Raw genomic sequence first — 12,143 nt, 5'->3', positions numbered from 1 at the left:
AGTTAATGGTGATGGTCTGGTCGGAGGTCTTTGCCCTCAAACAACATCTGAATAGCAGTAACGAAGTGGTGCAGATCACTGTCTGAATTTTTGCATCCTGGCCCGCAGCAGGAAGAGTTGGTAGCGATTCGATCACGAGTCTTGTGGCATTTGGAGGGCTGCTTGAGATCCCATTCCCCAAGTCCAGAGATTAAGGAGCGATCTCAATTTCCATGAGAAGTAATAAGAAGAAAGTGATGTTTCAGCCCTTGTGGTTGCAGAGAAAACTATGGATATTAACAGTGCACCCTGAGGGCTCACAAACCAGGGGAATAAAAAGAACGATATACGTATACCCCCTTAAACCGATCAAATGCAACTGCTGATTTTTAGGACAGCATGAGACTGCCAGAGCTTGTGCAAAGCCCCCCTCCAGCAGCTGAGGAAACGAAGATCCTGCCGGCAGCCGCCCGGCTTTCCTGAGCCGGAGGACTCCCATCGCTCTGGCTCTTGCGCCTCTCCCCTCTCCGCCGCATCCTTCTCTGCTGACAGGGCCACGCAGTTTTACCGTTTTACCGTCCTCCCACCGGCGGGGCAGCCCGGGCCCACGCTGGGGCCTGCTCCCTGGCCACCGGCGGGGGCCGGGGGGGAGGGAGGGGGGTGCTGGGCTGACCCCCTGCCCTGTTTCGGTCATCTCAGGGCAGAGCCATGGTGCCAGGGTGGGGGGAGTGAGTCGCACTTTGGGTTACCATCCATTTACACTCTTGTGCCCTGTGTTCACCCTAAGTAGCCCCGGAAGAGGGTGGCTTTCCTTGCAAGGCTGCTTTTGGAGAGGTGGCCCCCCAAGCCTGTGTGGTGCTGGGGACCAGCAGGAGACTGGGAGCCCAGGCCGCCTCCTGTGGCCAGGGAGCCTCGGCTCAGGCAGGATGGGTCCCTCCGGCAGCATCAACCCTTCCCGTGGCTTCCTGATGGGCCCGGTGGGCATGCTGCCTGCCCCAGCTGGGCCCAGGCACCGCCTCGCTCCCGTGGCTCAGCTCTAGATAAAGTGGGGAAGGAATTGGTGCCAACATGAATGCATGGTGGTGGGGAGAGGGGGTGGTCTTCGCTCCCTCTGGCGTCTGTCCAGTCTCCAGCCAGCTGCAATGGCAGCCACCCCGCCACCGAGGAGCCTGGTGAGCCCTGCCGCCCTCGAGGGCTATAAGTGCAGTGCCACTGTGGCAAGGGGAGGTGGCCAGAGAAAACCTTCCCACAGTGCCAGAGCAGGATGCCCAGCCGCATGGCCTGCCAGGAAGGGTTGCTGTGAGAGAGAGAGGTGACTGGTGGGCATGGTGTCCTCCCGGGGCTGGTGGTGGGCACCTCCGCCAAAGCTGGTGGTGGATGCTGGCAGAAAGAGAAGGGTCCCTGGACTGGAGGTTGCGCCCAGCTGTCTCGAATCCCTTTCCAGAAGGGACTTGGCCTTGGTCCCAGAGGAAGGAAGAGGAGCTCCCAGTGAGTCAGCAAGACCTGGCTTTCGGTCGCTCCTTGCAGGGGCATTTAGAGCAGCAATGGCAGCTTGCTTACGCCTCCAGCTGATCCAGCCCTCCACATCCCTACCTGGGATGCCAAAGGCCCAAGCTTTGCTTCCTGTCCTGCCCTCTCATCCCTCCAAGCTCCTGGCTACTATTCCTAAGTGTTTGGTAGCGTATGTTGGTGCATCTTCTCAGCCGCTGGTGGGAAGCATTTCCCCAAGGGAGAGGTTGTCCTGCCATATGCTGATGGCATGTCTGGCGCCATCAGTCCTCACCTCCACCGACAGCAGTGTTCTGCCTAAAAAGTAATGAGCTTTTAAGCAAGTGACCAGCTGTTCATCTTCTCAGGCGATGGACAAGCCCTTTTTTCCTTGGGGAATATTGACTTCTCTTCTCTGATTTGCAGGAAGCGTTATCAGTGGTGAGTGAAGACCAGTCCTTGTTTGAGTGCGCCTACGGATCGCCCCACCTTACAAAGACAGAGATGACGGCGTCCTCCTCCAGTGAATATGGGCAGACATCAAAGATGAGTCCACGTGTTCCCCAGCAAGACTGGTTATCGCAGCCCCCAGCCAGAGTCACCATCAAGATGGAGTGTAACCCAAACCAGGTTAATGGGTCAAGGTAATAAGGCCAGTGTTACCGTGGCTCAAGTACACTTTTTCTTGTGGTGGGTATAGCTCATTTGTCTAAATCTGTGAATCTAGCACCATTTTAGGTGCCCCAAGATATCCCACCTGGCCACCAGCTTCTGTCCCAGAAGCCTACAGGTCTCTTGTACATTGTGGGTCACACCTGGTAGACCCATTCAGATGTTATGGAGGGTCCCAAACAGTGATACAAGCACATTCTTCTCATGGCCTTGTGCAATACCTTTCTGTGTTTCCTCTGACTGTGGATAATTTTGGGTGTGAACTTGCACTGTGTGCTAAGGTGAAAGACCATATATTAAAGTTAGCAAAATGTGAGTTTGCTGTAGTCTGGGACAGCCCCGTTGATCCATCTGAGGGTGGGGCATATGTGATCTAACACTCAATGGAAGTTGTCAAAATGCAGTAATGTGGGCAGTTGCCTTTGCTTTAAATATAACCAAAAAGAGAAGCATAGGAAGTAAATTCTTGTAATGGCAGGGGGAGTGAACTATTGAGCTTTACTTTTATATTTACTGTAAACATAGTTCCAAAAAGCATAACCAACGTGGAGCTGGGTTTAAGATGAGCTCATGCTGAAGAAACAACACATGTGTGGAGGCAAGCAGGGGAGTAGAAAGGAACAGGAAAAGAAATTACTCAGCTCAACGGGCAGTAGCCACAGCCTGTCAGTGCATTAATTGTCGTCTCAGGACTTCTTTTATGAATGTTGCTATGAAGGAGAATTGTATCGGTTAAGCTGAAAGAATAATGCAATGGATTTGTGGATATTGACTGGTAGCTCTCCCAAGCATAGGAGTGCTCTATGGGACTTCTTCCATCTGAAAAAGCACAGTGAAGATTATTTTTTTTCCAAGGAAACTATCCAAACAAGTGCTTTCCTGTTTAAAATGCCTGACTGTCAAAACAGTTTTCCTTTGGTGTTGCTGAAGGGTAGAGGTCCAGAGCATCGGTTGCTCACAATTGTTGGTGATGTACCAGCGAAGGCTGTGCTTCACATCTCTCTGTCACAAACACCTGCCTACTAATCTCATCTCCCAGCATCAGTTGTTTAGAAAAACCTCAGCTATGGGCACTGCGGTTACTGTTCACACTTGCTGTGCTTATGTGATGAGCACCACAAGCAGGGCAAAGTGGTTTGACAGCTTATCACACCTACACTTTTCACTGGTATGGATAGAAATTGTGCCGAAGTCAAATCGGAATTTCCAGTGAATAGTCAAAGGTTTGAGATACGTAGAAATAAACAGTGAACTGAAGTTACAAAGAATTAGGGGAAGTCTTCTTGTGAGCCCGCTTATTCAGAACTTATTCACAATCAGTTTCAGTGAGCTTTTTTTTTCTTTTTTTATGCTAAGCAAATGCACAGATATAATCACAAATGGAGTATTGATTCAAAACCAGTTTCACCTGCTTCCTAAAAGTACTTCTAAGTATTTATGCTGGCATTTCCATAAGAGAACTGATCGCAGTTTTTCTCAGTGTAAATTCCGTAAAGTGCATTAGAATAGATAATTAGTGTTCATTGTTACTGAAATTAGTGGTAGTAATTTGTAATGTTATACATGACTGAAGTCAGTCATACACAGACTCCTATTTTGACATACTCCCAGACCTTAAGGAAGAGTCTAGATGGTACAGATTCAGTTGAAATTGTTGGTCAATCACATTTTTAAAAGAATCAAACCAGAATCCTGAATTTGCTGTCTTGGATTTCTGAAACATGTAACTACCCTGAAAATTAGAGCTCAGTTTGTGTATCACAGGTATTTATTTGGCTGTTGCTGTGATGGTTTACAGACAAAACCATAGGCAGTAATACCACCTTTTATTAGCTGAAACCTTGTCCTATCTAATCCTTATTAGGAACCCTGGTGAGTATTATACTTTGATTTAGGAGGTCAGGACCCTTACCAAGACCAAAATGTGTGCCCACAGTCAGATCAGCTAAACTGAGTCTCCAGACAAACCCATATAGCCTGTGGGTGAGAGTATGGTGTTGGCAATGTGCTGTCACACACTGGCATGCCCCAAACCAGTAGAGACTGGTAAGAGCCCTGATTTGGGAACACAGACAGTTCCAGGCGCTAAAGCAGCTGGCTCCCACAGGGGTTGCCTTGGTCAGAGAAGGCCAGGCACCCTGAGGCACCCCTGCTGTTGCAGGGTGCCTGGGGAGGCAGCCGAGCCCTGCCTTGCTATCCAGAGAGACCTGAAAGTGTCGTTGTGGATGGGGGTGTGTTTGGGAGTGCAGCTGGGAGAGATGCTGTGCTTGGCGCCTTTGCTTCTCTCCTGAGGGCTGTGCCGTCGTTGGATAAAAACAGAAGTAACCCAGGCAGGGGGGAACCGCAGCGCAGCCACCAGAGCAGAGCGTCCCAGCTGCAGGGCTGGAGCGAGGCTCCCCGTCTCTCTCCTGAACCCACAGTTCACGTGTTGCTGCCTGCCTGGCAGCCTGACTCCAGCAGGCAGGACAGGGCGGGCTTGTGTTTGGCATATATCACAGCCTGGTGGATGGGGGCATGTGCTCAGGTTGGGGGGTCTTTCTCTCTATATCTCCCAAATCTAAGGTATGTTCACCTTGCATATGTGAACTCAGAATACTTTTCAGGGATGGGTGAGCATTCAGAAGCCCTGAATTAAAAAGGCTGTTCGGACAGATCTTCGTAATGCCTATAATTTCTCCTTCCTTTATGCTATTTTCTATCAGTGTGTGCATGCATTGAATCACTTAGGGCGATACTTAGGCTACCTGCACAGTCAAAAGGCAGGAATTGGCTGCTGGCTTAGGCTACCCGATTCGCTCTTTGCAAGGAGAGGTATCTGCCTTTCCTTCAGAGATATCCTGGTCTCTGCACTAGCTGCATAAAATGTTTGTGCATATGGTCTGCACTGTTCCTAGCAGAACAGGCAACTACTTTTGCAGGGATATATAGTCTAAGCATTGAGGGAATTGTCTTTAAATCAATCTTTAGCTAGTTAAGAGGCATAATTTTGGTTCATACTTTTCCAGCAGAACTGTTAGTTGTTATAAAGAGGTGGCATCCAGGAGTTGCCAAGGCACCTGGAACCCCAGTGACACACTTTTGCACCAGCCTGATTGCCTTTACCACCTTTACAGAAGAGATGACAAGAAGAAATGTTGTGTACCTCCTCCCTAAAAAAATAGCATTAGGTCTACTTATTCCGTCATTAGGACTTGGAGTTTATTGCAAACCAGCTGAGCAGCACATGAAGACTAAACTGGTCATTTTTCTCTGGGCAGCATCACTCAGAGATACTTAATGTGGCCACGACTAGAAAGTGAACAGCTCAGCAGTGCCCATTCTTTCCCAATATCAACCAGCATGCAAAGTGGCACACGGGCTACGCTGCCAGAAGAGGCAACTTACTGCTCTGAACTGCAAAATGTTTTTGATCGGAATGCTGGTTTTCTAAAAGGCACATTCTGGCTGAAAATATAATGGGAAGAAATGTAATTCTATATTGAATTAAAAATAACCCGCAGCAGTGGACGTAGGGTTTCATTTATTAATCTTGGATTTGACAGCCTCCCCTATTGACAGAGCAATTCAGAGTTGCTAACTGGAGAAAACAAGGAAAATTCATACTTCACTGCAACTCCTATGACATAACATTATGCTGAAAAATGAACAAAGAAAAGTCACTTATAGACTACCAAAGATAAGAATAGATTAACAGTACAAAAAAAATTTAATGCATACATTGCATGCTTATACCTAACACAAAAATTAAAAATTGCTATTGTAATTAAGATACACTTTTTATTTCATCAGAAAACTAATATTTTATAAGGCCTAACACATGCCTGAAAAAATAGATCTTAATATTACACTTTTAATGGAGAACTAAGATTGCCAAGTAACAAATATAAATGTGTTATGACGTTTCTAAAACTCATATACATGTGTGCATGGAATATATATGGTGTTAATACTTTGGGAATTGTCATGCTTCCTAGTATGTGATATTTCTGCCAGTTGTAGAAAAAAGTGTGTATCACTCAAGCCTTGCATAAAATGGAATTACTTATCAGTAATATATTATTGCTAAACAATCAGTAATATATTATTGCTAAACACTCATAATAAATATTCTGACATATTGATTACCACTGTCAATATGGAAGTTACTACAGATCAGTGTGATATATGCACCTCTCACAAATCTGAAAACTATTTTTTCCTTCCTGAAGTCCCTCTAGGCCTTTGCCATTTGTATGTCGGTCTTTCACTGTTTTCCTGACAGATTATCTGCTGTTCACCACATACATAGTATTGGCCACGATTTATATGTGCAGATTAGTGGTACCCTGCCATTCTGCAGGCTACTTTGCATTTTCTTTTCTGCAGAAAAATTTCCCCCACCCTCCTCTTTTCCAGTCCATAAATTTATTTCCTTAAATGAAATGCTCTGTTCTTAAAAATGCTTCATATGTTAAAAATTAATACATGCAGTGGCTATAGAGCTTGGAGCTGCTTTTCATTTTTAGTAAAACTGTACCTTCTCTGTTTGCACCCATTTTAAAATCTGGGTTGTCCCAAAGGAGTCTAAAATACCACAGCCACACTGCAGAGTCGCAGAAGTGCTACCTCTAGGATCTCCAGAGTATCATCTGTAATCTCCTTCCTACGGGAGAGCCTGGGTCTGAAAAATACAGTGTAAAGAGGGTGCAAAGCAGGGTACCAGACCCCACAAAGTGGTAACCAGAGAATAGTTAGCTTTTTGATTTTTTGCTGTCCGGCTCTCCCTTCTCACTGTGTTAGGCTGCTTCCTGGCCATATATTCTGTCGTCTAGAAAGGGGTATAAAATTTTAGGAGTGTACTAAACCTCTTACACATCAACAATTAAGTACCCACTCAAAGCATAAATGTACTCACTCTGCTAGGACTCTCCCCAGATATACTTTGGCTGTAATTGCCCTACATTAAATTTCAAAACATAACAGTCTCAGAACTGGCATTCCGGTGAATACCGAAGAAATAACATTAGAATAAAATTAAAGGGTTATTTTCAGTGTGCAGAGGGATTAGCTACACAGTTTTCTTTAACAATAACAGTATTTTTAAAGCTAAACCCTGCTACACAGCACCAGAAAATACAGCCTAAGGGCCTACCTTAAATTAAATAAAGCAAGAAAAATTTAAATTAAAGCTGTCATTTACCTTGCTGTTGTTGCATATATAATGCAGGCTGCCACAGGTGGAATCAAATTGAGTTTCTTCAAATCCATTATGTTGATACGGCCATTATATTTCTTCCAGGTACATAATGAGAACTTTTGTGCCACCATGTAGTCAATCTTTCACCTGAATGTAATAATATTGTTTCCTGCTATTTGTTGGTCCTGAGTCACACCAAGATTCACCCTGTTACAGGAAAGCAGTATAATATAAATCTGGAGATTGCATATTTCATACCAATACTTACTTTTCTGTTTATTGTTCTTTACATATTTTATCAAATTCAGTTTGAGCAATTGTATTACAATGAATGAATGGAATTCATGTTACGCATTTAGGGTGAAATTCACTCCTGTGGAAGTGCTCTCACAAGGCCCTGGGTACTGCTTAAACAACGTTTAAATCCATGTATTGCTCAGTGGTCTCCAAATACACTCACCCATGGGACTCCACCATGCCCATGGGTGGGACTGTGCAAAGGTAGCTTGGAAGAGCTACATTTACTGGTAGCTAATCCACCTTTTTAAGGGAGGCTGAAGTGGAACATAGAGTCTTATTCAGGCCACAGATAAATTTCACTTGCTGTGAGCAGTGTGATGATTTCACTGAAAAAGCATTTTGAAAGTTAGCTGCAGTGAAAGCACAGCAGAAGTTTTCCAACATCAGCTTGGCTGATACAGAAGTTTTAAAGAAATGCCAGAAATAATTAGTTGTCATTAAGATTTAATCATGTGCAAAATGTTGTTTTAAGTGCTACCAATTGTTGCTCAAAAACCATTTGAGAATGAAATTATCACTTAATATATCTTTTGTGCTGGCTCTTTTGGGAAATACCATTTTTCTTTGCCTGTTACTGTTCTAAATTTTCATCAAAGAGCCTCTGTACTAGCTGGGTTGAGTGGATCTGACACACAGGAGGACTTTTCAGAGTCCAAAGTGACCTCAAGTTTTTGTTTGGTTTTTTTTTTTCTTTTCCCCTTGATGTAAAGCCTCCAAAGTGGTAGCTATCTTGTGGTATACAAACCAGCAAGTTTGAATGGGTAGCACTTGAGGTACCTTGCTCAGTCTAGCCATGTGCCAGCTGATGTGCCCAGCCACTAAGGAGGGGGCATTCATCCATATGGAGCTCTGTATTGCCACCACGACAGAACCGTCCTGCTCCCAGCATCCAGGCTGATGTGCTTTCAGCTAGATGAGGCACTTCTGCGTTATGCTCTGGTCTGTGGTATGATGCTGGTGGATCTAGTTAGAGCATTTGCACACCTTGCGTGTGTCCAACAGATGGAGAAAAAGAGTTGATCTGCAGTAATCACCCTGACATCACTTGTTTTTCAAGGGCATGGCTTTTTCCATCCCTGCAGCACAACCCTGCGGCTGAGGCTCACTGCCATCCCTTCCACATCTGGTGGCGAACCACCGGCATGCAGCCCTGGTATTCTTGGTAAACCTCAGCTCAGACTAAACAACAAGCATGGTCCAAACCCCACTGCAGTGAATGGGACTCTCTCCTGTCTCCAACAGGGCTTGAGTAAGCCCCTACGTCAGTCCATAGCAAAGCTGGGAGATCTGTCTGAAGAGGATGACTTTCCTAATGCACTTACTGGAGCTGCCTCTATAAAGTAACATTACTCTTGGCTAAAAAGACATGGTGTTAGTTATCTCAGACTGATAATCTTTTTTCCTACTGACTGGGTGGTTGGTGGAGTGGCTGCCTACCAAACTGGAAAAACTGCAGATTCAGGATTTTCTCCATGTAGGGCTTTATGTGTGACTACTTCAAGAAGTTCCTCTTTGCTCTGAAAAGCCACCAGCTTAACATCAGTGTGTGTGTGCATGAGTGTGTGTCTGTGTGTGCATGGCTTGGCTCTGTTCTTGAGGCAAACATGTTGCCAAGGAGAAAAACAAACCCAGCTCACCACTACTATAGCTATTTTTTTTTGCAGCTTTTCGGGGGGTGCTGGGCTAGCAGGTGCTAGCTGAGAAGCTTTCCACTCTGGGATAATGTGTTCATTCATAATTGGCGTGGTTACGTTTTGGATTGACCACTGATGATTAAATTGTGTGCTTAGCTTCAGGAGTTTAAGAGGGGGATGAGGATAGCCAGAATTTCAGAAGTGCTAAGCAAACAAAAGCTCTTATATGGGCAGTCAAATATAAAATTGGTCTTCAAATAATGACATAGGACCCCACAGGGGTTATGATCACTGTCATTATTTATGACTATTGCTATCATTACTGCTTTATTTCCAGTAGAGTATTTACTGTGTCTAGAGCGTTTAGAGCTGGTGGTTGTGGTGTTGCCCCGGGCTGGCACGGCACAGCCACTGTCGGTAGGTAGGTTGTCTCTGACCTAGCACATTTGGAGATGAGCCTTCGCCTCTCCCCCTTCGTTAGTAGATGTTTTGTTTTGACCAGGGCAGTATCGGGGGGGCATTCAGTATTTAAAGTTTGGGAATAGCATTTTAAGACAAAACAGAAGGTGAATAAGACCAAGAAAAGTGGCTAATCATTGGCTTCACCATTTCACACCCGTCAGCCTCACAGCCCGATAATGCTAATCACGAAAATCAGCAGACATTCCACAGACACGGGGGATTATGGTTTCCATACAAGATGTCACTTCTGTTTATGCCTGGCATGCTCTACTTTGCTAACTTTCTATACGATCCCTGCCCACAAAAGAAGGCATATGTGGTTTGGGAAGGGCCCTGTCTCCCGGTATTTCATATTTTATGAAACCACAAATACAACAGCCTTACAAACTCTTGAAATGAAATACAATTTGAGAAATGTAATCCATTACCATTATAATAGAATTTCTATAAAAATAATAAAAGAAAAACAAGAGAAAATAGGTCCTGAGAGTTATAGGCCAACTGGGAAGTCATTGTGGCTTTGGCCTAGCTATCACCCTGTCAGACTTCAGCCTTCTCCCAGGCAGCAATCTAATTGTAAATTATGTATATACAGAACATCATTTCTTAGCTTTGGCTTTTAGTGACCCCCTTCCCTTTTTTCCCTTTCTTCACTCCAACCTCACACATAAGAAATATTGAAGTGTTTGCACTAATGGAGAAATGACAACGTGCAGTCAAACTTAAACCAGCTGTTTCCCCACACTGTGAACACAAAGAGCCAGGCCGGTAATATTTATAGCTTGACTGGCCTCTAGTGAGCCAGATGCTGACTGCCTTAATTTGCCATGATGGCCTTAAGGCTTGAAGCAGCTGTGGGCCGCAAGATAGGTGGGGAAAGTTAAGAAAAAAAAAAAAAAAAAAAAAGTAAAAGATTGTTTCAATTAGAAAAAGTTATTGTTTGATTGAAAATGAACGGCTGCTGCATATACAACTCAATAAACAAGCATCTTTCGTTTTCCTTACAGAAAGCCAACAACGTTGCATGTGTTGGCCTCTGGCGTTTGCTTTCTCCTTTCACTGGAGGAAGGAGCCAAAGGCACCTCTACGTGCCACGCTGTGACCTCTCTGAGCAGGCCCTGGGCCATCCCCACACAACCCTGAGCACCCACCAAGCTCGGGATACCCCACACAGTGGTGTCTGCCCCTGTTTTGGACACTGAGGGTGTGTGCTAGTGTGGGGCTGCCCCATACCCAGGCACACTGCGGCCCTGGGCTGTTGGGGCTGGTGAAGACCGGTCCGGTTGCCCCTGCGTAACAGCCCAGCATGGAGCACTGCATCTCCATGACTGCATGGCACAGCGAGGGCTGCAGTTTTCCTTTTTCTTCTTTTCTTTTGTCTTCTTAGGACTGCTTTTGACACCCACCTTACAGCAAAGATAAACAGATTGTCACCGTGGCTTCAACGTCAGCTGAAGCCAGCTTTAGCCAGCGGCGCGGGTCCCGAGGGGCTTCCCTCCCTTCCAGAGACCTCGGCAGCTCGCTCCCACCCTGGCTGTCCCCTTTCCTGTGGGCGAGCATCGCCTTCACACAGCCGCCCCATGTGGGTGGGGGAGTGACTCAGGTTATAGCTAAGCACTGAGTTACTTACCCACCCACCCATTTATTTACTTATTTGTGTTCTTGCTGGGGAAGCAGCTCCCCAGCCCAGTTTGCTAAGCAGTTGCGCGAGAGCCTGTGTGAGCACCCCAGGGATATTTCGACCTACATGCATTTTCTGGCATTTTAATGCCTCTGTTATGATGGAATCCTCTGCGGGGAATTTTGCGCTGCTTTCACAAGAAGCCTTGGAAGGGAAAAGAAAACCTCTGTTTTCCTTTCAGCAGGTTAAGTGTGGTGGTGCTCACACAGCAGATTTAAGGGCAGGTGCCTGCACAGGAGCAGGGCGCTTGGCACGCTTGCAGGGCTTGGCCCGGGGTGTGCTCTGTCAAAGCGAGTATTGGGACCTTTGATATCGCCGCTGGAAGCACTTTTCAGAGTCTCACTTAGCACCCACAAGGATCACCATTGGTGCCAGGGAAGAAGCCCCTGGGGCTCTGCAAAGCTGCTGGTGCAGCCACACTCCTACACCAGTGGCTGGGGAGCATGGGCTCCTTCTCACCGGGGAGGGTCGGGCCATCCCCAGTGATTGCTGCCGAAGGGAAACCCAAAGGGGGATCCACAGGACCCCTCTTCGTATGTCACTGCTGTGGTGGGTCTCAGCAGGTGTGAATCACACTGATTCATGAAGAGGAGGAGGGTGTAGAGAGGGACAGGGAAGAGAGTTCAGGGCTGCAGCTGTGTAACCCTTTGAATTAATACCATGAACTAAAGTGTGTCAGGTGTGCTTTAAAAAACAGCAGTGTACCTCAAAGAAAGAAATCTCAGGGAAGTTTTGGGTTTTTCTTCATGGG

At 46.0% G+C, this 12,143-nt stretch overlaps 1 protein-coding gene across 4 annotated transcripts in view; it reads left to right on the top strand.

Moving 5' to 3' along the window:
* The window catches only part of ERG (ETS transcription factor ERG), a 62,901-nt gene that overhangs the window by 28,068 nt on the left and 22,690 nt on the right, over positions 1-12,143 (top strand). For 3 of the 4 annotated variants that reach the window (XM_009640995.2, XM_009640994.2, XM_035896446.1), the window contains exon 2: positions 1,894-2,111. In XM_009640995.2, the coding sequence (XP_009639290.1) occupies positions 1,894-2,111 (218 nt within the window). Of the gene's footprint in view, positions 1-1,893; positions 2,158-12,143 lie in introns of those variants that run through there. The other variant, XM_035896445.1, reaches the window with a different exon arrangement.

This window comes from Egretta garzetta, unplaced genomic scaffold, assembly GCF_000687185.1.
Source record: "Egretta garzetta isolate BGI_Z169 unplaced genomic scaffold, ASM68718v1 scaffold45, whole genome shotgun sequence".
In the NCBI taxonomy this organism is placed as follows: Eukaryota; Metazoa; Chordata; class Aves; order Pelecaniformes; family Ardeidae; genus Egretta; species Egretta garzetta.
Note: the sequence above shows the minus strand (reverse complement) of the source record. Positions and strands in the feature narration are given on the sequence as shown.